Source organism: Seriola dumerili, unplaced genomic scaffold (assembly GCF_002260705.1).
Source record: "Seriola dumerili isolate Sdu_G_001 unplaced genomic scaffold, Sdu_1.0 BDQW01000432.1, whole genome shotgun sequence".
Lineage (NCBI taxonomy): Eukaryota > Metazoa > Chordata > Actinopteri > Carangiformes > Carangidae > Seriola > Seriola dumerili.
Window position 1 is genome coordinate 4,898,855 of NW_019174687.1, and position 25,681 is coordinate 4,924,535.

At 42.5% G+C, this 25,681-nt stretch overlaps 1 protein-coding gene across 2 annotated transcripts; it reads left to right on the forward strand.

The window, feature by feature from the left end:
• Positions 1-321: 321 nt before the first annotated feature.
• Positions 322-25,022, forward strand: LOC111233890 (nuclear receptor coactivator 2-like). 2 transcript variants are annotated; one of them, XM_022761803.1, is made up of 21 exons: positions 322-392; positions 1,291-1,463; positions 5,652-5,755; positions 7,365-7,542; positions 8,577-8,765; positions 9,802-9,903; positions 10,123-10,263; positions 10,643-10,790; positions 13,150-14,395; positions 18,321-18,558; positions 18,751-18,969; positions 19,057-19,254; positions 19,357-19,456; positions 19,583-19,751; positions 19,888-20,208; positions 21,577-21,654; positions 22,144-22,582; positions 23,639-23,879; positions 23,976-24,126; positions 24,494-24,568; positions 24,841-25,022. In XM_022761803.1, the coding sequence occupies exons 2-21, from the start codon at positions 1,382-1,384 to the stop codon at positions 24,850-24,852; spliced, it is 4,431 nt and encodes a 1,476-aa protein (XP_022617524.1). In that variant the 5' UTR covers positions 322-392; positions 1,291-1,381; the 3' UTR covers positions 24,853-25,022. The 2 variants fall into 2 exon arrangements, with proteins under 2 accessions (XP_022617524.1, XP_022617523.1); XM_022761802.1 differs by lacking the exon at positions 322-392 and having other exon boundaries at positions 1,305-1,463; positions 22,144-22,411.
• The last annotated feature ends 659 nt before the right edge of the window (positions 25,023-25,681 follow it).

Sequence of the window (25,681 nt, forward strand, 5' to 3'; positions counted from 1 at the left end):
GTGCATTTCTCTGTGGACTGAGGCTTTGATACTTTCACAGTATTAATATAGAACCTAGACCTGATCTAGAATCACACAACACATGGACATCTACCTTTATACAATGTGGGACCTTTTAAAGTTGCTGTTTCAACATGGCAAAATATCACTGTGTATTTTATGTTTAATAATTGCTGAAAGCATAAATCATAGTGTATATCATTATGATCTTCCATACATTTTTAAAACAGTATTTTTGACCAACAATGTTCTCTTTCCCCTCCATCTGTCTCTGCCTCCAGGTACTGATATTTGCTGAAGATGAGTAGTGGGAGGGGGGACACCCCGGAACCCCCTAAAGGGGGAGACTCTCTGAAGAGGAAGGACTGTCATTCAGACCTCCTGGGGCCCAGGTGAAGACCTTCATCCACTGTCCACAGTCCCAGTACATCCTTACTGTAACACCAATAAATCCTCACTTTAGTATCAAAACATGCCTCCTCCCAACAACCACAATACTTCAGTACAATAATGATGCTTCCGTAGCTCATAATATCTTCAGAAACAGGAGCTTCATAACACTGCACTGTTCAATCAGTCATTAATTATGTGTCTTATTCTGATCCTTCTTCTAAGCTCCAAAAACATGTCAAATAAGTCAAATATCTAATCAGTAATTTGTAATAATCTTCTTTCATAAAAAGTTTGTTTGTGGGTCTTTTTTTGTAAAAAGGTTAAAAAGGATGACGTTTTATTCAAGGAGATAAAGAGAGGACAGACAGAGAGAGAGGTTAGTGTGGTTTGTGGGTCGAGGCTCTTGCAGGTTGATGGAAAAAAATGCTGCCGCAGCATTTTTACAGACAGTGGTTTATATAAGCGTCAACGAGTTGTGCTTTCTGATCTGGGAGGATGTATGAAGGTTGTAGTGACGAGATACTGAGGTTATAATGAGGACAGATGAATGTTGTAGCTCAGATTGCAGCGAGGTTGTGAGGAGGTCAACTTGCTTTGAGAGTGAGGATGTCTCAGTGTTTCCCAAAAGACAAAATAATAACTGCACACACTTGTGCAAGGAAACATGATTTTCAGCAATGTTATGGGAGTATTTTTGATGTTCAGTTGTCCTAATGCCAAACACTAACCTAATGCTAGCACATCCAACTCAAGCAAAAACAAGCGTAAAACAGCAAATCTTCAGCTTGTACCATATAAAAGGAAATTAAAAGTCTTCATTTAAACACTAGATTTGAAATTTGGATACTTGACAGTGAACTATTTAGATACTCATCTTCTTTTTCATTCTACGTCCAGCCCGAAGAGGAGCACTGAGAGGAGGAACCGGGAGCAGGAGAACAAATACATCGAGGAGCTGGCAGAGCTGATCTTCGCCAACATCAACGACATGGACGACCTCAACGTCAAACCAGACAAATGTGCCATCCTCAAAGAGACGGTGAAGCAGATCAGACAGATCAAGGAGCAGGGTGAGTATCTACTCTTGTTTACACCCAATATAATTATGATTGAATGTTGTTGAATTGACTGTTTTAGCTTGGATTGTTGTTTGAGCTTGGCCGGCCCGGGCAACATTAACATGCATACTTTTTCTTCTTCACCTTCTCATTGTCCTGTGACTCACAGTTTTTGAGCCGTATACTGTAACCACTGCATCAATCATGCAGCTAGATAAAGGATGATGTGCTATGACTCAAAACAGTGAAAATCCCCAGGTGTCTTGATGAATGCTCTTATTGAACAGGAATGGTCTAACTGACTTTTTTTTTTTTCTTTTAATCCTTTATATCTGTCTTTAAACTAGAAACTTAATTCATGCACTAAATGGTTTGCAGCAGTTTGGATGTTACTGGCATCATCTTTTTGGTCTCTCTTGATGAGATTTTTTTCACAAATTATTATTATCAGTTAGTGCCAGTGTTGTCTGAGATATTGGATATTAGGGATTGACAGACAAATATATCAATAAACACAAAAAGGTGTGTATTCCAAAGTTATATATTTCCAACTACAACATGTGTGTGGAGCAGCTAATTTAAAGGTCCAATATTTTAAACATTTTAAGTCCTGACGGATAGTTTCAAGGCTCAGTTTCTGAATACAGGCTGTGTGCATTTCTCTGTGGACTGAGGCTTTGATACTTTCACAGTGTTAATATAGAACCTAGACCTGCTTTATAATCAAACCACACATGGACATCTACGTTTAGACTATATGGACCTTTAAACTCTGAATCTTCTTCTCATTTAGTTTCTATTTGTTTGTCCTATTGAGACCTTTCTTGATAAAGTAAGAGGGACTTTAATTGTATTTGTTTTTTAATCTGTGTGTCCTTTGTAGTTTTTCTCTCTAACTTGCCAGTGTCATATTCTGCATGAAAACATATGGAAAGATGCTGCAGGCACAAAATGAGGATGTGTTTTAAAAGCAGTTATGTAGGAGTCGTCTACATTAGCAGAGCTGGCATGAGCTGAGAAGCTTCGAAAGAAAGAAAGAAGCTATTAACATGGAACTTTTTTTCTCTCTGAGACAACTACTTTGTGATGAAAGAGAGGCTTTATTCATGATTCTCACAACCACAAGCATGGAAAAAGTGCTGGAGGAGAGTGTGGTTGCTGTGGACGAGAGGACTCTTAGATAATCTCATGTCTGTATCAAGCTAAGCACTGTCATCACATCCACTCAGCAACAAATGAGACGATAGGGGAATAACTTTGTTTCGGGCTCCTCACAGGTTATACATTTTCCAAACCCCGTTTATATGTGTGTGTATGTGTGAACACAACCTAAATTTGCGGCGTGAACCAAAACAAAAAAAAAAATTAAAAACGCCACCAACTGACTAGAAAAGACAAAATGTGACTGTGATAGCACCAGCAGAGCCTCTTTTTTAACATTCATTAAACACCTAATGGAGTGTTTGATCACAGACACACACACAAAATGAAAAAAACTAAATGAAATGTAAAGAGAAATGTGTGTGAGTGTTAACACAGACTCTGTAATGAAGATGTGTGATGATGATGGTGAAGAGGCAGACTGAGACAGAGCTGTTATGTAACACTGACCAACATGATGTGAGTGTGCAGAGGAAAGCAGGCAGATCTGAGTTTCCTACCTCCTGCCAGTCTTCCCTATTCTCTCCTTCCCTTCACCTTCCTTTCCTTTCACCTTTCCTCCCTTTTCCTCTCTGTCCTCTTCTTCTTCTTGTCTTTTTCTTTCTTCACCCCTCCTGTGTCCCTTTCTTCCTTCCTATTTCCCATTCCTGTTCATCTTTCATTCTTCCTTTCCTTTCCTTTCCTTTCCTTTCCTTTCCTTTCCTTTCCCCTCTCTCCTCTCTCTCTCCTTTTTCTTCCCTCTCTCACCATCCTCCCTCTCCTCCTTTTGTCAGCCAGTCGGTGTCCACATGTTGTGGCACTGTTTGTGTCTGAAAACAACAGCTGAATAAGCAAGCATACGCACACACACACACACACACACACACACACACACACACACACACACACACACACACACACACACACACACACACACACACACACACAGATAGATAAAGCACAAGTCACACAGCTGTCTCTTCAACTTTCAGACACACACTGTTGTCCAGCAGCCACAGTATTGAACTGGTGAGGTGGATCTGACACAATATTTATTAATTTAAACAAAGTCTACACAAAAATAACATCAGTAGCCTCATTTTGTGCTACAAAAAGGTCACCTAGTATAAAAGAACAAACACACACACACATGTGCGCGCACACACGTACGTAAAAGCAAATAGCATTGTGCTTGTGTGTATGTGGTGGTCAAAGGACTTCAGGTGGCAGGGTGTGTGTGTTTGTATGTTCGTCCCACAGAAACTTCAGGGTCAGGTTATAGAATAGGAGACGAGTGTGTTGGTGTGTTTATGTGCTTACAGTGCGATTTCTGTCTGCTCACAGTCTCCTCTGTGCTCAGACTGTTTGCTGGAAAGTAAAACCTTTGCAATAGTAGTTAATAACGGTGTGAATGCGTAACAGCACAAAACTGTAACCACAAGTGAAATCAAAACAATTGTAGGAGTATATTATTCCCGTCATACACAGGCAACTAATCTCCGGTGTAAAGGGATGACTAAGGATTACTTTCATTCTTGATTAATCTGACAATTATTTTTGCTATTAATTCGTTAATCCATTGTATTACTGGCTAAAATACTTGCTTGTTTGGACAAATGGTCCAAGATGCAAAAATATTCAATTTACAGTGAAATAAAACCAAGACAAGCAGCAAATCTGTGCATTTGAAAAGCTGGAACAGGGGATTATTTGTCATTTCTTCGCTTGCGTAATAACTCACTGTAAATAATGAATGAATTAACTAAAGTGTTGCCAATTCATTATCCGTTGACTGATCATTTTTTATAACTGATTAATCCAGCAGGGTGAACCCCAGCTCTAACCCGTTCGCTTCAGGTCCCTGCTGAACTGACTGTTTTGAAGTTGTTGCAGCTTACACATTTATTTAGGATATTTAGAAAACAGATCCCATCCACTCGATATCAGTAGCTGAACAGATCTTTGGTTTTTTTTTTTTGTTTGTTTTTTTTTCAGCCCAGTTTGTTCAGGCTGAACCGCTGGTCAAGGTATCAGCTTTTTGTTCTTAGCCGGAAGCATAAGGTTTTTAGAGTTAATGAGCTGTGCATTTGTAAAAACTGCAGACTGGAGCATATGCAATACTAAGCTGCTAATAAGCTATTCATACGCAAGTTAGATTGCCAACGACAGCGCCACATTGTACAGTGCAGTACAGTTTCTGCACATTAAGTCCAGTTTCTACATTTCTTCTTGCTTTCCTCTGGTTTTGTTTTTGCTGTGACTTTCATCTCTGTCCTCAACTTGTTAAAAAGTCACTCAAAAATCCTTTTGAGGCAAATTTATTAATTAAAAAAACAAAACAAAACATGTACTGCGACTTTAATACCCTTCAACCTACATGACAGCCACTCCAGGCTCCACAGTGACAGGGTTTAAGGGCTGATGACTCTGTACAGCTCTGGTCCCACAACAGGAATGTGAGCTATGTGGCCTAATGGGGCCATGGGAGGCTTAACAGCGCAGTGGTACAGCCAGGGAGGAGAGTAGAGACCGGCCTCTAATATGCCTATAAATGTGTGTAATGTAGCGCACATTAGCTCGGTGATACCTGCTTTCTACGACATCCTAGGCAGAGTGGAGTTTACAGTTTACAGTTTACAGTAGCATAATGCTAAAGTTTGGGTGAGTGACGGACTTGCCGATGAATACAATCAGTGAAAGGTCCTCATGTGCATGAAAGTGGTTGAGTGGGTGTGTCAGTGTTTTCCAGGAAAAGAAAATACTTGCTAAGAGGCCGAGCTACAACACAAGCTGCATGTTCCAGGAAGACAAACATACTTTGATGGAGAAACATACAGTCATTTATTTCATTTGAGCCTTTTTTGATGCTCAGCATAAACCTTTGACATGGCCACATCAGAGACATCAGAGATCATCAATGAGTCACTAAATTCCTTAAAACACATTGTGAAGGTTTCTGTTTCGCCTAAGATGTGGGTTGTACTGCATTTATTTAAAATGCAGCCAGGAGTGATTTTAGTGGCATTTTTCACTCCCGTGTTTTTTTCTTGTCTTTTACAGACAAAGCTCCAGTGGCTGATGCTGAGGAGGTGCAGAAGGCCGACGTCTCCTCCACAGGTCAGGGCGTCATTGATAAAGATGCTCTCGGGCCCATGATGCTAGAGGTGGGTTCAACCAAGCTGTGGTCAGCAGCCTCCTCTTTAATTGTTTGTTTTAAAGCTCCATATTTTCATCTTCTCCTGTGCTTTATTTGAAATGTTGATGCATAAGAAGATATATTTGTAGTTTTAAGAACCAAAAAACCATCTCAATGTAGTTTTACATCTCCTCTCTCAGGCTTCTCTCTGGAGCTCTAACAACAACAGGTCATTGAGCCAATCAGAAGAGAGGAGGCTCTGAGCCTCTCCTCTGACTGGCTGACTGTTTTCTAATTGAGCAAATATAAATATAGCAGATTTCAGGTAAACACTCAGAGAAACCAAATCCTGCATCCTGCTTGGATGGTGGGTCCAGGCGGGCCTCTGTGGACTGAGCACTCTGATACTTTCACAGTATTAATATAGAACCTAGACCTGCTTTATAATCAAACAACACATGGACATCTACCTTTATACTATATGGGACCTTTAATTAAATAACTGCATGTGTCAAAGTGAAACAGCACGACGCATGATTTTCTATGAAAAAAAGGGATTGTGGAGCTCTTCACGCTGCCATCACAGCAGTGCAACTGTGGCAAAAAATACAAACCCTGAAAAAAGTAAATCTGTCATCAGTCAGGCTGCAAGTGCTTCATGCAGGTTGTCGTTTGAAACACAATTAGAGCGTCCTTCTGACTTTAAATGGTGTTGCACTCTACGGTGACGCAGAGAGATAAGAGTTCCCCTGGCTAACGGCAGTGGCGTCATGAAGCCTACACTAGTGTGTGTGTGTGTGTGTGTGTGTGTGTGTGTGTGTGTGTGTGTGAGTGTGTGCGCACGGGTGTGTGGTGACGTATAACATGGGACCCAATGAGGTATAAATACCTTACTGAAAAGCCAGATTAGAATAGGAGGGGAGGAGCCTGACCACACACACACACACACACACACACACACACACACACAGGATAAATATAGCTTTCGTCAGCCGTAATATTGGCTGAGGTGTCTGCTTGGAGTCTAAAAGATAAACATCATTGTAGCCAAGACCCTTTTAATTCAGTCCATTTCTCATCTATTCTATTCTGTTCTATTCTCCACCAGCTGGGGTGATAAGCAGGCAGACTTACAGTAGGAGGCTTGTGTGGACATGTGGCAGGCTAAAGGACAAATCACAGTCTGTACATATAGGTGGAAAATGCTGAGTTGACAGGAGTGAAAGAATGGAAAAACACACACACACACACACAAAAACTGCAAAACTTCCCGAATTAAAATAGCCAGATTTGTTTTGAAAGGGGCAAACGTTTTGTTTCTTGTTCTTTCTGTACCTCAAGCGTTGGGTAGAAAGCTCAGATGAACTTTAATTAACATCCAGTCTCTCCCATTTCTCCCTCTCACCCTCTTCTCTCCCTTTTCCTCTCCTACTGTTGGCCTTACGCATTTCCTCTAATCTCCCTCTACCTCGTCTTTGCTCTTACCTCTCGCTCTCTCTTCTTCCTTTTTCCTCTTTCCAAACTCCTCCTCTTTGATTTTGACATTTCCTTTCCACCTTTCGGCTCTCCACCTCTCCCGTCCCTCAAACGATCTCCTCTTTCGCCTCCCGCCCTCCCACTTTCTCCTCACCCCTCAGGCTCTGGACGGCTTCTTCTTCGTGGTCAACATGGAGGGCAACATCGTGTTTGTTTCGGAGAACGTCAGCCAGTACCTGCGCTACCAGCAGGAGGAGCTGATGAACACCAACGTCTACAGCGTGCTGCATGTTGGCGATCATGCCAAGTTCATCAAGAACCTCCTACCTAAGAGCCTGGGTAAGAACTACAGAAAAGTTAACTGGAATGTGGATTTCAGATTTCTCGCCACCATATTGGAGGTGGTCATCTTCTGCAGCAGTCCTTATTTGTTTTTTTTCCTGCTTTTGGTCGTTCTGGCTTCACACATCTAATAAACTCATGTCTTGTAGCAGGTGGTAGCCAGTAGTTGCTTGTCAACAGCATTACCCGCTGTTGTGGTAGTTAGCGAGCTACAGTGTGGTCAGGTCAAATTTGCTGACTCCTCAAGTGACAATGTAAAGTATTTTTCTGTGGACCTTTTGAGCTTTGACACATTTCCAAATGTAAACTATGGACATGAGTTTATTCTATCAAAGCCACATTTGGAAACTGAATTTAAAAAGTGAAACACTGCTGTGAAATGATCGTTTCTCTAATTCGAACTGCCCTCAAGTTTAATTTTAAGTTTAAGCGTGGGATAAGTCACATCACTTTACACGAACAAGGTGTTAGCTAGCTGTCAGGGCCAGTAGGTTTATTTAGCGAAGCACACAATGGTGACATTATCTTATTCTTGCTCTCCAACAACCTCTGTCTTTACAAGCTTTCAGACTCAAAGAAACACAATGGGCCGATATTACAAACTAATAAAAATGATATATGGAGAGCCCAAAAAGAGGCGCTGTTTCTGGAAGCTGAACCTTTCAAATATACAGCAAACTGACTAAATGCATATGGATTTTCAGTTTCCAATATGTTATTATCCCAATGTTTTTGACAAGACTTTCTCTGGACCTGTGTCACTTTTATTATATTAGTGTGCGATATCAGAAAAAAATGGAAAATTGGTGAGAACCCATGTTTAGAATGTGACGTAGCTTCCCAGAAGTTCAAGGTTAAAAACTGCATAGACATGAACCAGTTGTGTCTCGTCTTATTGAAACACCAGATTGCTTTGAGTAATCAGCTGTTAGCAGCTGTTCGTGCCAGATAGGATACCGAAACTTAATATTAAACATGATGGCTACTTCTAATGTCCTGTCTTTGGACTGGTGTGTGTCTTTATCTTCCAGTCAATCATCGGAGCGGCGACTCATCCAACAGGAACAGCCACACCTTCAACTGTCGTATGTTGGTCAACCCTCACGTCGACGGTGAAGCTCGGCCGACCTCTGACCAGCAGGACACGTCGCATCAGAAGTACGAGACCATGCAGTGTTTCGCTGTGTCCGAACCCAAGTCCATCAAAGAGGAGGGGGAAGGTATTGTCTTTAACTTAACTTTTTGGAGACACTTTGTGTCTTTTCCCTCTGCTGTTTTATTCAATCTTTTTCTTTTATTTCAGTCTCTTATCTTTTTTATTTTTCTCTCTCTCTATTTTTCGTCTTTTTATTCTTCTTTTACATTTTCCCTCTCCACCTGTCTTTTTTTTGTTGCTTCCCTTCCTCCCTCCTTGTTTTAATGTTTCAATGTGATTTTGTCTCTCTGTTTCTATTTGTTACGTCTCTCTATTTTAGTTTTGCCCTTCCACACCTACATGTGTTTTTCTTACTGTTATTTTCTTCTCTCTCCTTACCTCCATCTCTTCCTTGACTTTCTGTCACTCTCCCATCACTCTCTCCATCCCCCATCGTCTACTCTCTCGTGTCCTGTCCTCCTTTCATCACCACTCCTCTCCACTTTTCCTCCCATCCATCGGGAGAGACTAATTAGTGTGTGGCACTTTGTCATCTTCCCATCTTGTCCTATCACACGCACATACACACCAGGGAAAAGAATCTTTCTGGCACTCTAATTTTAGACGTCTGACAACCAGATATTGTGCCAATCTCTCCCCTGACAAGGAGGAGGATGTCTGCTGGACAGACTGAGGGCTGCAGGTTGAGACTGAGGTTTAGGGTGACTTTTAGATAGAGGCTTCCACTCTCAGCCTTGAAATCGATGTTGACGCTGCTGTTGTGTTAATTAAACATGTTTTAGCATTGAGGTCATAGTTAGTGATGGTGTTTGACTGGTCTATATTATATTTAGAGGTGTTTCTAATGTTTTCTTTGAGACATGTACATTACACAGGTACAGACAGACAGGTTGGGAAATGGAGCAAACCTGTTGCCTTTTGTTTTTAATGAGGGAAGCACTGAAGCTGTAACAGGTGGGGAGATAGAACAAGACCGCCCAAGAGAGGGAACGTGAGCTTGCAGTTACTCACAAATGCACAGAGAGTGGTAGGGGGGGAAAAAACACACTCATAGTTGAAATCACATACATATATTTGAGCTATTTTTGCAAATTTTTCAGATTTCCAGTCTTGTCTCATCTGCGTGGCAAGAAGAGTCCCCGTCAAAGACAGACCGGTGATGCCCACGTACGAGAGCTTCACCACACGGCAGGACCTTCAGGGTATATTATACTATCTATTAATGTTGTGTGATCAATGTAGGTTAATGCGGTAGCTTGCCAATATATAATGGTGTTGTCCACATCCTGTACGATAAGTATGTTGTTTTTGGAAAACCTAACCAGTGTGTGCGAGGCGAAGCAGCGCGGTGGATGCTTGCTGACGTAAGGGCTAGAGCTCTGCTCCACAACATCTAAAACATATCTGCTCTGCCTGTCCAGGTAAGATCACATCACTGGACACCAGTCTGCTGCGGGCATCCATGAAGCCGGGCTGGGAGGACCTGGTTCGACGCTGCATTCAGAGGTTCCACCTGCAGAATGACGGAGAGATGTCCTTTGCCAAAAAGCACCAACAAGACGGTGATTATCTAAACCCAGTGGAGGCAAAACATGTTGATTGTAGCTTTGTCAAGTTCCCTGAATCTTTTTTTTTTTTCTTTTTCTTTTTTTTAACCGAGTTGACCTGTGCTGTTTGCTACAAAGCAGATTTATTGTGGCGTTTTTCAGTACTCAAGAATGTCTTTAAGGTATCAGTGGTTGGAAAAGAATAATCCACTTAATATCCTGTTTTTATTATCAGCAAAATAATTTCAACACTCTTTTGTTCAACTTCCTTCTTTGTGTTCACAGCATCCTGTCTTGCTCAATTATCTTCAATTGTGCTGTGAAAAAAAAAAAAAAAGATTTATAGATATTTCTCATAGAAATCGTGACTATTTGTCTGTTTCTGCCGTTCCAGTGTTGAGGAGCGGCCACGCGCTCAGCCCCATGTACAGGTTCTCCCTGGCGGACGGAACCATCGTCTCCGCTCACACCAAGAGCAAGCTGGTCCGATCGCCTGCCACCAATGAACCACAGCTCTACATGTCCCTGCACATCCTGCAGAGGTAACCAGCCGTTCTGTCTCTGCTGTGATGTATCCATCTTGATTAAAAAAAAAAAAAAAAAAACTTGTATTGCGTTGGAAAGTGAGTGATGGTGAGTTATAGATTAATTCAGTCCAACAAAGAAGAAGAAGAAATCTTTTGTGCATCATCCAAGCGTCTATATATGAAAGGTTTTATCAAGGTTCTCAATTTTTTTTACCCTTGTGGGTTTCAAACCTCTTTTACTTTACTTTTATATGTCTCTACTTTACGTTACAGTAAAATTTACCATATGGTTGAGTTCAAATCGCTGTAAAAGAGCGCATGTTTAAGTTCCTTGAGCTCTCGTCACATTCCCAATTTCAGCCCAAATTTTGCACATCATAGAAAAACTATCATTTCAACACATAGATATAGATATTATTTATAGCACATCTCTCTTCTTTCTCCTTCAGATCTGTGTGTCTATCACATGTTCTCTCTCAGTGTTTGTGGTTTCCCCTTCGTTTGGACCTGGGGGTGGGGGCCGGGGGTCACTGCCCTGAACAAAGGGCCTGTTATTCACGACTGCAGCCATATGTATAGACCAAAACTGACACAAGCGCTACCAGCCAGTTCAGTCTACAGAGCCTCCATCCCTTCCTCCCACCACTGGGAGCGACTGCGACTCAACCAGCGTCCAGCCGTTGGTATGACCGTTCAGAGTCAGGAATTGGACAGCGGTCAGAAAACAATGCCAGGACTGTTACCCAGAGCATTCAGGGATCAATGGCGAGAACTTGGCCTTTTTACTTCCACAAGTTTCACATTCAAATTTATCGCTCCAGTATTCAGCACAATGAGAGCTTTGTGTGTTTACTGTGGGGCCGAGGCCGATCCATGTTGAAAGCTCTCTCTCTCTCTCTCTCTCTGTTACAGCTTTAGGACCCGTTACAACTTTGTTTTCTCAGTTGTGTACACTGCTTCAGAGCTGCTCTCTATTTTACTTTATGACATGACTAATTGACGCTGAAAAGAAAGGCTGTTACTTAACCTCTCCATCGTGTGCTTTTTTTTTAACTGACTCCGCATTGCTATTCACCACTTTCAGTAGACATTTGCTGAAATTCACCAGCGAGAATATCACTTTTAGTAACTGCTGTCACCTTTTTTTTTTTAACAGGTGGATATAAATACAGTTTTATACGAATTATTACACCAAAAATCACAAACAAACAAACTACTCAAGGTTTCCATTTCTCACTTCCTAGATTTTTTAGCTGTCAGTTGTTTGTCGTTGGTCTTTTTGAAGTTTTTTTTCTAAGTCAAGAATTATGTTCTAAAAGTGGCTAAAACCTAACACAGCATTGCAAAAGCAAATAAGCCATGGTATAAAGAGAATCTGACTGGTGCAACAGTTGTGAAAGACTTTCCTGCTATTAGCTGTTTGGTGTTTAATACGTTCCGCCTTGTAACCAACTAAGCAGTAATTGTGAGGAACTAGAACGTCATGATACCAAAAAGTCAGATAAAAACATTCCTATCTACTATATGTAAATGAACAACTGATGGTTTCAGTTTGATTAGAGATGCTAATTTGTTGTCAAGTGGCCTTGATTAAATAGGGGTTATTAGGAAAAGAGTATGTGCACATTGGATTATATATTAACTTTTGTAGAATGAATAAGTAGTGTTTCCACCCTACCTGGTCTGCAACAGGTGAATGGCAAAATGACAAAGGGAAAGATTTAATAAACCTTTAGTACCTTAACGATACTTTGTGAAAATACATTTTACATAGAGAATGTGTAAGAAAAATACAAAACAGCATAAATAAAAAATATTGTTCAAGACTCCCCCCTTAACCAAAAACTATTGGTTCAACTTGTAGGTTTTGTCTTTCATATATTGTGTATTGTTTTGTCAAGCCTTATTTTCTCAGGGAAGAGTAATTACCTGTGTTGTTTACTAACAACACCACACTCAAAATTGTCTGAATCTTTTTATTTATTTCTCTATTTCTCTTTTATTCATTCATTTATTTGGATCCCCATTAGCTACTGCCAAGGTAGCAGCTACTCTCCACTCAAGTAAACATTACATCATCATGCAAAACAATGTGAATTAAAATCGAACACAAAAAAGGGAACAACAACAAATAACATCAAATGCAAACACCAGTAAAACTACTAATAACGATAATAACAGCAATGACAAGTACCCAAGCTTCTTCATTAATGATCATATAGTCAGATATTATGAAGCAAAACATGTCCTATTTGTCGAGGGGCTGGTGTTCTGTGCCACAAGAAATTTCTTTAAGCCCTTTTTAGAAACACTTTTACTTGTTAAATGTGAAATATCTGATGGCAAACGTGTGTCTTGTTTCTTCCTCTTCCAGGGAGAACATGGGTGGCATGAATGCGGATGCGCCAGGTGGGCAGGGCATGATGAAGCCGATGACCCCGACCAGTGTGAGCGGTCCCTCCCCTTCCCCTGACGCCAGTGTCACCAGCAACACCCACCACTCCATGTCGGCCTCCAGCACCCCTGGACGCGGTTTTGGGGCTGCGTCGGGTCGGGCACCCACGCCTCAGGGAAACAACCACGCACTCAAGCTGGGCAGCCCTTCAGCCCAGGGAAGCCCCAGTGTCACCTCAGGGGTCCAGGGTGCCATGTTGTCTCCTCATCACCAGAGCCCCAGCATGGCAGCGAGCAGCAGCAGCTGCAGTAGCCCTCACCTCCCCCAGCATCCTCCTGGGTCGTTCTCTCCTGTAGCCGGCCTCCACTCGCCAGCATCTGTGTGCAGCAGCACAGGAAACGTCCAAGGGTTCAACTCCCTCAGTGCACTGCAAGCCCTGAGCCAGGGCCACAGGGTCACCCAGGGACTCACCGAGGGGCAGCATCCAGAGTCACCTGACAGGAAGCCAGATGGCCTTCAGAGCCCTCTTCACAGCAGCAGCGCTGGAAGCCAACGAGCCAAGAACCATCCTAGCTTAGAGGTGGATTTGTTTGGAACTTTTGGTGAGCAGCAAGACCTGTTGTCCCAAAACCAGGAGGGTGAGCAGGGGGAAGGGAAAGACGGTGACCCAGATGGCTTTGGAGGTAATGGAGGCCTAGGCGAGCTTGGTGACAACCCAAACCGCCTTCTTAACACCAAAGGGCACACTAAGCTTCTCCAGCTCCTCACCACCAAGTTAGAACCCTCTGATCCTGGCTCGCCAACGGGGCCCCTCGGGGACGACCAAAACTGTAAGGACCAGCTGGGCAGGATTGGGGGTGTAGGTGGGGCTGGGCATAACAACTACTCCACCTCGTTAAAGGAGAAACACAAAATCCTCCACAGGTTGCTGCAGAACAGCACCTCACCTGTGGAGCTTGCCAAGCTAACGGCTGAGGCTACCGGAAAAGACCCCATCGGTCCTGAATCAGCTACAGGGGACAACATGGCCGCCCTGGGTGAACTCTGCGCAAAACAGGAGCCGGGGAGTCCCAAAAAGAAGGACAACGCATTGCTACGCTATCTGTTGGATAGGGACGATAACGGCATCCTGGATAAAGCCATTAAGATGGAACCTGCCGATGGACCAAAGCTGTCCAACATTAAGACAGAGAAACAGGAAGTGGGGTTCAACATGCCGGACCAGGTCAGTGTTGTTTACAGTAATATTCATGGCTAGTGAAGAAAATTATTATTATTATTTTTATTATTAAAAAAACTAATTTCAATGAATCATTGAAGTAATTTATAAAGCAAAAATTCCAATTGCTGATTTTCTGGGTCCATTATCTCAAATGTGAGGATTAGCTGCTTTTCTCTGTTTTATTTCATTGTAAACTGAATATCTTTGAGTTTTGGGCTGTGGGTCAGATGAAATAAAAAATCTGAAGATGCTACCTTAGGCTGTGAAAATGGGAAGAAATGTCTTTTTCTGTTATTTTTATACACAAAAGAATTAATAAGTTGAAAAAACTGAAAATCTGTTGAAGTCCTATTCAAGTTGGTAATTCATCAAAGATACTTTAAGCAAATGAATGATCAGTCAGGGTCAGTATGCTCATATTCCCCCATAATGCATGACAGGTTCTGTCAATTGCACAGAAATGTTGTTACAGTGACGAATATCACGGTACAGACACCGCAGGGTTTAAGATGCATCTCCAACCAGAGGTAACAGGACAACTCCCTCTTTACACTTTCTCCACCTCTTCACTAAAAAAAACAGAAATTTACTTCCTCAAAATAAAGCTTTCAAAACTTCAACCAGTGACCTCTGACTGCCTACCCACTTCATGCAGTATGTTGTTAGTCAACATGGTGCGCAGTTAAGTTTCCAAGCACCTGCGGTGAGATAGAGGGACAGTTTTGGATTTGGTTGCATTATCAGACACCAAAACAATGTCAGGGTTGAGGTCCTGTCTCTTATAGAATCAACATTTGCAACTACATTTATACACAGCCGTTTTTAGTGGTCACCTAATTAATGTTCACAACTAGTAGATACAACCTGAAAATTCAAAAGTCAAAAGTTTTTTTTTTTATGTTGGCCAAGTAATGGAATTAACATTAATTAGTAAGACCTGATATAATCTGTTTGATAGAAGATTTCTTAGCTTTGGAAGTTTCCAAAAGTGCGTTGAAATCCAAATCCAACCCTATGCACACCCTATCCTTAACTAATGTCTATATTTATGTTTAAAGTGTGCTTACATTTAGCTTTCTAACACTTTAGTATTTTAGTACGCTTTATTAGCATTTATCTACTGAAGAGCACAGTGCAGTCCTGTGGGAATTCTGTCTGTGGTCTTAGGGCTCTTCTGCCATGGGTGAGGTTGAAAATTTGACCTGGTCATGGTGCGCCATGAAAAGTCATTTGATCACCAAAGCCATTTTGATTGATCTCCTGGGGATCATTCAGTAGCGCTCTGCTGTGATAGTTGTCTGTGGCCATGGCACTAGCATGGCTGCAAAGTCGCACCAGAAAGCCTCATCGAAGTTGCATTAAAATTGTACTTACTAAAAAACACATTGTGGTGATTTTTTCTTTTGAGTAAATAAAAATAATCGCTCCACTTAACAAACCGACATATGGACGTGTTTAACAGCTCCTGTAAACACCTTCGAGTGAGAAGCCCGGTAGCTGCTGAGCCGGCTCTTGCTGATTGGTTCTGTCAGATGTGTGCTGAGTTCCTCTTTAGGCAGCTGATGGCAGGTTGTCAGGAAATGGTACACTCCCTGAAACGCAAGATGCTCTGGAAAAGCATGAACAGGACTGCTGTTTAAAAGCTTAAGCATGTGTGGGAGTTAGAAAAAGTGGTTGAGTAACCCAGTGAGTTATATATGTATGTCAGCAAACACTTCCTGAGGGGATAAACACAGGTTAAACCCCGCTCAGTTTTGGCGAACTTCTGTCTACTATATGTGGAAATGAATTTGTTGATATTGTTTAGAAATGATTTTACCTGCCCGCTGGTTTAACAGTGATGTGCATGCCACTACCCTGCAGACTTGGTCTCAGCTGATGGTAGCCAGAGATTAACCTGTACAAAAAGAGTTATCACAGTAATCTATGGTGGTTTCTGCTTGCTTGTCCCACCTCACCTGCACCTCGGCTTCCAGGCGCTTCCTTTCTCACAGGTGGTGTGAAGTTAAAAACACAGCAAAGTTTAGCCGGTTAAGTGTGTTGCTTTGCTTATTGAAAGTGCAGGTGCGCTGACGCAGTTGGAGTTAGCTGCAGGAAGGATCAGAAGTTGGACGGCCTCAAGCACAAAGGCAAACTTCCGACAGTTGTGCCTCCGGAGCAGTGGAGGAGGGCTGCTGCCGGGGGGGGGGGGGGGGGGGGGGGGTTCACTCAGAGGCTCATCGTTCTGGTTTCTAAGATGAGGATTTTTTGAGCCGGAGTTGATGACGCCAGGAAGGTGCTTTTTTTTAATGGATGTTTGAACTGTTCTGATGATGTTCCAGCTTACCAGAACAATGAGGAAGAACAGAGAGATGAAGTAAAGAACAGTGTAGAGTGCAAGTATGCTTGCATGCGTCTGTGTTCACAGCACCTTTTGTGAACAACTACAATACAGAGTACAGAAATGATGTGAATTAAATGAAAGAAATAAATAATAAAATAATAAATAAAAAATCATGAGGATCAGAGTCAGTGAGCGTGTCTGCTTTTGCTGTGTAAAATGTGCAGCGGTCGTTATGAGAAAGTTCAGGAGATCATGTGACGGTGTGCGTTGAGTGTCCGGGTTACAGTGTTTGTGTTTGTGTAAGACTGTGTGCTCATACATTTTTATTACAGTGTATTTGTGTTAGCATTTGCTTTGTGTTTGAGAAAGCAAACATGTGACAAATGTTTGCAACATTTCTTAGAGTGTAGTTGTATGTAAATATGTTTCTGCTGCAAGTGTGTATCAATGTTTACTGGTGCACAGAGCATTGGATTCAGAGCTGTGGGAAACTCCAACAATCTCTGAACATTTATACCCACTACAGTCTGCAGTAGTTTTTAAAGCAAATCCAACATTTTATTAGCATTTAGCTTGCTACCTGTTAGCAGACTGATACTCTATCAGACCTGCATATCATAATGATGTTGAGGATGCACTTACCGTACCCAGCTTGAGTCAGTATAAGCAAGACGTAGCTGACATGGTGCACAACTAAAGTTAAACAAAGCAAAGGCAGAGAACTACCATATGTTGGACTGACATGTAGTGACTGACTGCAGTGCTGCGGTCAGCTGATGTTCCATGTGCTGCATTAACAACCAAAATAATTAACCTTATGTTGCTAATGTTAGGTAATGGTAGCATACGTCCTTCAACTATGCTACTAGGTTTCTGGGGGACATGTCCCTCACAAACAATGCCCTTGATGTGTGGCAATATTGTGGTCACTCTGTGTGTGTGTGTGTGTGTGTGTGTGTGCGTGTGCGTGCGTGTGCGTGCGTGTTTGTGTGTATACCCTGGCTAAACAGAGCTGTGACTCTGTCTTATTGTACATCACACATGACCTCATTAGTGCCGGCAGTTTATTTTTAGGTTCTTCTCTATTCATCAGTCAAACTGCCGCAGGAAACCGTCCCTGTCAGGGGTGTGTGTTTCTGTGTGTGTGTGTGTGTGTGTGTGGGGTGGGTTAAACTACACTGAGGGGGGTTCTCAGTTTCTGTCAAAGTTGTCATCAAAAGTGATTATACATGTTTACATGTTCATTATGAAAAGGTTTCTTTTCATATTTTGGTGTAGTTTTGTTTTTGTTTCACTCTTAATCCACAGTAAACTTCCTTTTTTCTTTGTTGGCAAGAATAGCTTCATCACCTGAGACCCTACATTTTACTTTCACTTTTTACTAAGACAAAGGATGTCCTGTCACCAGCAGTAAAATAGAAGGTTTTATATGATCGTGACTGTACTGCCTTAACTTTGAATTAAGAATCATGACCGAGTTGAAAATTCTGTAAAATGTGTATTCGTGGATACTGAAACATGCACATTTTCGCAGACAAGCCTTTTAAATGTCATTGAGACTTCATATATTGAAGTATATGTGTAAGAGTTTTTTGCTGTTTTCAGACCAGTGAGCTGGAGGACCTGCTGGAGGACCTGCAGAGCGGCGGCCAGCAACAGCCGTTCGGGGGCCAGCCACCGGCCAGAGGACCATCCTCCTCTTCGTCCTCCTCTTCCTCTGTGCCGCCTGGTTCCTCCGCGGACAAACAGACCATCATCAGCGACATCCTGCAGATGACCGACAGTGGCAGCAGCAGCAGCCCCCCCAACCAGCACCGAGCCTTCCCTCCAGTCGGCCCTGCAAGTACGTCTGCAACAGGATGTTAGTGTCCGAATCAATTTGATCATTTCTGGGTCTTAAATGCTTTGAATTGCACAAAATCTTTAGAATCTCTTTGAGAAAATAAGGACACCTCCGTCACACATTTCTCTCAGCATATGCACAATACTGTGCATAATGTCTAGTAAAAAGAAAAACGTGTCTTCCTCCCAGCAGCCTTTAACGGTGCCAGGCCGGCCCAACCAAGCCGAGGTGCTCCTCCAGTCAGGAGCATGTCTATGGACGGCAGTATGGGCCCCAACCCCAACACCACCAGGCCTTTCCCCCCTCAACACAGGAACCACGGCCCCTACTCTTTAATGCAGCAACAACAACAGCAAGGCATGATGGGAGGTCATGCAGCCATGGCCAACCAAGCTGCAATGGCCAACGCAGGTGAGGCAGGAAAAGATATAGTATCTTGTGTTTTTTGAAATGACTGTAATCAACTCAACATCGGACTAATTATTCTCTCCAAATCAGGCATGATGAGCAACGGGTCAATGCGGGGCTCCATGCAGCAGGGCTGGGGTCCCCAGGGACCCATGGGGGGTACTGCAGGACCAATGATGGGCCAGGGGATCGGACCTGGTCGCATGGTCCCCAACATGAACAGTGGGCTGCCTACAAGAGGCCCACCTGGATCCAGAACTATGGTCAACATGCAGATGATGGGCAACGGTGAGTGAGAAAGAACGAAAGAAAGAAAGAAAGAAAGAAAGAAAGAAAGAAAGAAAGAAAGAAAGATCAGCTCTCATCAAAACATGTTTTTCTTTCCCTCAGAGGTGGCAAACCCCACCTACACTCAGCAACATGCTCCACCCAATCAGACTGCACCATGGCCAGACCGAATGATGATGGATCACTATGGAAACCAAAGCAGGTATGGCATTCATTCTATCCCAAAGTATAAAAGAAGTAGAGAAGCCAAAAAAAATTATCATGAGCATGTGGGCTTCGTTCAGACCCATGAGTCTGTAGTGACAATAACACCCAGGGTATCTTCCAGGCCACCGTATGGCATCCCCCAGGAGGACGGGATGGGGTGTTGCAGCACGGGGCCCGAGGGCCAGCCGGACGAAGGAGCCCTGCTGAACCAGCTGTGCTCGGTGCTAAAGGACTATGAGGGTCTGGAGGAGATCGACAAGATGCTGGGAATCCCCACGCTGGCTGGACAGGTGAAGACCTTCAGACCGACCCTGAAAACAACTAGCACAGAACAGGGGGAAATATTGATGCAGATTAACATCACTAAGCTAATTTTTTATTTTTTTATTTATTTTCTTACTCATATCCCATCTTCCCACCCTGCAGGGTCCTATGTCAGACCAAGACCAGTACCTCAGCTCCTCAGACCCAGCAGCCAGAATGAAGCCTCCCCAATACAGTCAACACTATGGTGGCCAGCCAGGTTATGGCGGCATTCCTCCTGATGGCGGATTCCACGGCCCCTCTATGGGTGGCCACATGGGGCCGCAAAGGATGCCACATGCTGGTTACCCCCCAATGATGAGGATGCCTGGGGCCACGGGGCCCAGACCGGCCGGAATGAGGCCAGGGGGGCCTAATCCGGTAGTGCAACCTCAGCCCAACAACCTGAGACTCCAGCTGCAGCACAGACTCCAGGCCCAGCTGGTAGGTGACACCAGATACCGTCCGTTATATCACTCCTCCTGCAGTTTTGTGATGTTTGTCGACCTCAAACCAGGAATGTTGTGTTAGATGGGACAATCACATCCAGTTGTGACTTTCTGATGAAATCTGATACTGTGCAAACAAAACACAGCAGTCTCTTTTTGCAGACTACACTCAAAAAAATGTGATTTTTTCTTATTACATGTGATGCAACAGAGCAGACAGCGATGCCAACAGGGTTCAGTGAGTTTAAACTGAGCAGCATCAGCCAGAAAGGAACAAACATGTTGCAGCTTTCTGCCTTCATCAGCAGTTCCCTGCTGTTGAGACGCTTAACAATGAACACACACATGATGTGAACATACAGTGCACACACACACACACACACACACACACACACACACACACACACACACACACACACACAAAATCATACACTCACGCATAAAGATGATTGCTTGCACCTTATGTAACTGGCAGTTAACACAGTGTGTTTCTTTGAAGAGCCCATTTCCCCATAATGTTCCTGTTTCTGACTGTGTGCTCTGTACCTCTACGTTGTTAATGCACACAGTTCATTTTGTAGTACTTTTTTATTTATTTATTTATTTTAGTTTGTTCCTGTCTTCACATTTTGAGTCTCAAAATCTTGAGTAAATACTAAATGTTTCACATTAAAGGCGTTTATCCTGAAATTGTGAAAAATAATAAATCACCATTGCTGACTTTAATTTGAACAGCACCATTTGTACAATAAAGTCTAGGCTGCCACCTGGTGGACAGGGAAAACACACTGTGGGTATCAATTAGTAGCTCTGATGATGTAGCAGTGAGACACAACTTTTTCACCTCCATCTTTACATTTAGGTTGGTGCCAGTGTCTGCAGGAACATTTAAATTTAAATTCTTGTCATCCATCAATGGGTCATTCATATGAGCCAGTTACACTGAAATAAAGCTTGACCTGCAAGAGTTTGGCATGCAGGGCTTTATTTGAAAATCTGAGCAACAACAAAATTTCTCAAAAGTCAAAAAATTTTAAATTTAAATGTAAAGTAGTTTTGTGATGCAAAATATCTTTCATGCTATGGTTGCATTTGGCATTACTGCAAACATGTGGGGCATTGATAGACCCAGAGGAGTCTGAACGAGACCCAAACCATGACAGTCTTAGTGCTTCAGGAGTGACATATACACGACTTGGCTTTGTATGATTTCATAAGAAAAACTGTAGATATTTTTAACATTCATGAACTGACGTGACATGCCAAGTTGATACTTTGAAACTAACTGTATTTCTCATGCCTGAGAGGTTGTTGCTGTCAATATACTGTATATAATAACGAACTCCATCCATCCCCCATTTAGAACCGTCAGCCAATGGTGAACCAGATGAGTGGAGTGTCCAATATGAATCTACCTCTAAGGTCTAATGTACCAAACCAGGTCAGTCTATGTATCTGAATATGTGTATGTATGTATCTCTCTCACTCTCTCTCTCTAGTCCAGGGTTGAGAAGATTAGGAATCAAAATGATGTGTGTTTGATTGGTAGATCACTGACTGTTGCTGGTCCATGCCAACACTTAGGCATACTGTGTGTTGCATGTTTATAAGGTAGGAATATCAATACTCTGTGAATGAGTATCTTGACACATTGGTTCCTTGCAACCACTCACTAAGTAAAAAAAAAAGAGTGAAAAGTTTTTTAAACTCACAATTTCCTTACAAATTGTTTAAATAGAAAATAAAATTAGAGTAATAAAGTAGGTTCAGCAGCTGAGACAGCTCAAGACAGCTCAACTCAGACTGAAGAAATGCACCAACCCAAAATTTTGCAGACCTGATGGTAATTTGTGGTCGGTTGAGTTCACATCCCTTTTAGAGTTTAGTTTACAGCCTCTTGAGTGTCTCCTCTCTGTGTTTCCTCCTGCAGGGAACCCTCAACGCCCAGATGCTGGCCCAGCGTCAGCGCGAGTACCTCAGCAACCACCTACGCCAACGCCAACAGCAGCAGCAGCAGCAGCAACAACAACAACATCTGCACCACCAGCGTGCCATGATGATGCGGACTCAGGGCATCAACATGCCGCCGAACATGCCCAGCGGGGGCGCCGCTCCCACGCCGATGCCCATCGGTGGCACCAACCCGCGTCTCCCGCAGGGCAACCCGCAGCAGTTCCCCTACCCGGCCTCCAGCTACGGTACGGGCCTGCCCTCTCCTCCTCCACCTCCTCATCCTCATCCCGGCTCCTCCCCTCTCTCCCCCAGTCATCATCTGACTAGCCAGGGCATGATGGGAAATGTAGGCGGGCATTACAGCGGGGTAATGAGTCCGCCATCACAGCACAGTGCCTTCCAGTTCAGCAGTTCAGGTACATGATCAGAGCGTAGCAGCTGCGTCTCAGTGGTCTCTGTTAGCTTTTGTTGTTGTTGTTGTTGTTTGTTTGTTTGTTGTTGTTGTTGTTGTTGTTGTTGTTTGTTTGTTTGTTTGTTTGTTTGTTGTTGTTGTTGTTTGTTGTTGTTTGTTGTTGTTGTTGTTGTTATTGTTTGTTTGTTGTTGTTGTTGTTTGTTTGTTTGTTTGTTTGTTTGTTGTTGTTTGTTGTTGTTGTTATTGTTTGTTTGTTGTTGTTGTGGTGGTGGTGGCGGTGATCAAACATAATCATCTTTTTTCAGACTGTGGAAATCAAGTCTTTTTTTAAGTTGATTGGCTGCGGTTAGAGTTGCGCATGAAAAAAATGTTTACTTGCGTCAGATTTGTTTTTGAGTACAAATCATCAGTGTTTTTACAGTGAGATTAACACTTTGTCTACATTTGTCATGAGCCAATCAGGAGACTAATATGGTTATTCTGCGGGGAAATGGCTCTGGTGGTGGCACTGGTGAAACAAATCTTCTCTTTCCTTCTCTTTTCTAATATTTTTTGACTTTGTGTGTCGTCTGTCAGTGTTTTAAATTCATTGTGAATGCACTCTTAATGTCATTTGACCAAAAAAAGGGAATTTTCTTTTTTAGGTTGCAAGTTTCTGAAGTAAGGACAGAATAGGATCCTGAGGATTTTGTACAGTAGTATAGTAGTATAGTTTGTGGCATCGAGGAGTTCAGTTGTTTGCCAGTTGGATTTTGACAGAGATGCATTTGCTAGCTGTTTTGGATTGGTTTTGGTTGGTCTTTTCACATTTAGGTCTGCATTTACCAAGAACTGGTTGTTAAAGCAAAGATTTAGCAGATTTTTTTTTCAATGTTTTTTCCTCTGGTTTAGAGGCAAGATGATTCCGATTTGGCTTTCTTTGTCCTCTTGTTAAAGATGACAGAGGAGAGTAGAGGTTGCATAATTTATCAGCTACAGGTCATGTTACTTTTTAGATGTTAGTGTGTGTTATTATATCTCTCCATTCACCTTAACCCGTTTATCTGCTTCAATCTCCAGGAATGAGCCAACAGCAGCAACACCAGGATCCGGTGTCAGGCTTCCCATGTGGGGCTGCAACCCCTCAGAGCCCTCTGTTGTCCCCCAGGATGGGGCAGGGTCAGAGCCCCATGCTGCAGCAGAGTCAGGGCCAACCACAACCCCAACCCCAGGGCCCGAACCAGGGGGGACCCCCCAGCTACCAGCCTAGCGCCGACCTCAACGGATGGCCCCAACCTGCCAACATCTCCACCAGCAACAGGTAAAAACAGAAGAACAGTTCACCATTCGTGTGAACATGCTTTTCAGCAGCTGACATTTCATCAGCTCAGCTTTAACTCAGCTCGCCTTGTGTCAGTGTGTACCCCCAACAGTCGCAGTCCCAGTACGCAGCACAACCCAACGGAGGAATGTACAACGGCAACAGCATGAACATGGGAGTCATGGCCAGCAATGGTGGCAACATGAACCAGATGTCAGGACAGATGAGCACCATGAATACAGAGCAGGTAAGAGATAAGCCTACATACTGCCTGCTATTTACTGTTTCATTCCAGTACATAAGCTTATTTAAGGCCATGATTAATCTACATTTTCATTATTTAATTAATATTTATTGTGTTTACTTTTGCTTCTCAGTATAACTGTGGTGTTTGAGATTCAAAGTAACGCAAATAAAGACACAAAATTACATTTTTCTGGAAGATACTTAGAAAACCTTCACACGTGGCCTTTTCAACAAATGTAAATAAATGTAAATTTGTTCATGTGTGTTTTGTGTCAATAAGTAAAATGAACTCTTCCTCAGTATCCGTGAGTAATGATACATTTTAATTAGCAGCCGTGTTCATGTGTCCTGTTATTCTTCTGGTACAGGTCAGTGACAACAGCCTGATCTTGGAGCAGCTGGCAGGAATTGACATGCTGACACAAGATGGTGACGCCAATTCTGTAAGTAAAAGATTGTTGTCGTTGTACTTTATGTATTATAATGTTACATTTTTCATGTATTAATCACATAAACATCATATTATAAGCCTGACATGATATAGTAAGTGTCTGCGCATCTATTACATTACATGTTATATTGTATGAAAAAAGTCTCAAATTTAATGTGGGGAACCCTGATAAACCCCTGGTGTGTGGTTCCTGTCAATAACTTTTGATTATTTGTTATTTTCTTTTTTTTCTTTAACTTGATCTCGATTTTCTGTCTTCCACAGAATTATTGCTGACCCCAGCTGTGGTTGAGACAAGGCGACACAGGAGCTCATGACGAAGCAGCGAGGAGTCTGGGACGAGAGACAGAAACACTGCTTCCTGTTTCACACCAGCCAACTCAGAGGCGCCAGTCAGAGAGAGGACAACCAACACATGTAAAACCTTTTGAACTGCACTGACTCAGTGTGGCTTCATTCAACCTGACATTTTATGCAAAAAAAAAAAAAGAAAAAAAGTCAGACATTATAGGGAAACTGCCATCTGAACCATCCTAACAGCAAATGCACAATGGGAGGATACATGTTATATTTATCTGTACACTGTAAATTCTCACACAAAACCTTGTTTTCAAATGATCAAATTAAGGCTGATCCAAAAAAAAATGACCTGTACTTTTACCATGACAGCGTACCTGATAAGCTGAACATAGTCTAGATTTCCACAGAGTTATTTAGATGTTTTCAAATGAAGAAGCAAGCGAGGGTTCATGTCCCCTGAACTGATTTGAAGGCTTTTAATTTAAAACATTTGGAGGAAGGGTTGGGTTTTCACTGAAAGCAAACAGCAGCAATAGCAATTCATGCTCTTCTTGCTCCATAAAATCAAAAGAAACATAAAAAAGAAAACACTGAAATAAGGGGCAACTACTAACATCATGTCTAAGACAGGAAGCTCTTACGTATTCAAAATGCTTCTACATTTTTTGACACAAAATGCGACATCTTGCACCATTTGGACAAATTCAGTAAAACCTGCCCATCGGCTGTTAGTGTTTGCTGTTAGTATGTGCACTGATCAGATGAATGTGTTCCAACTGTAGTCCTCTCAAGTCTCTAAAGCAGT

What these genes read in the sequence shown, in the direction of transcription:
- LOC111233890 (XM_022761803.1), top strand. Translation starts at nt 1,382, where the DNA reads ATGGACGACCTCAACGTCAAACCAGACAAATGTGCCATCCTCAAAGAG. An exon ending in TCGGGCCCATGATGCTAGAG is followed by an intron (nt 5,756 to 7,364) that starts GTGGGTTCAACC and finishes CTCACCCCTCAG; the next exon opens with GCTCTGGACGGCTTCTTCTT. An exon ending in CTTCCAGTTCAGCAGTTCAG is followed by an intron (nt 22,583 to 23,638) that starts GTACATGATCAG and finishes TTCAATCTCCAG; the next exon opens with GAATGAGCCAACAGCAGCAA.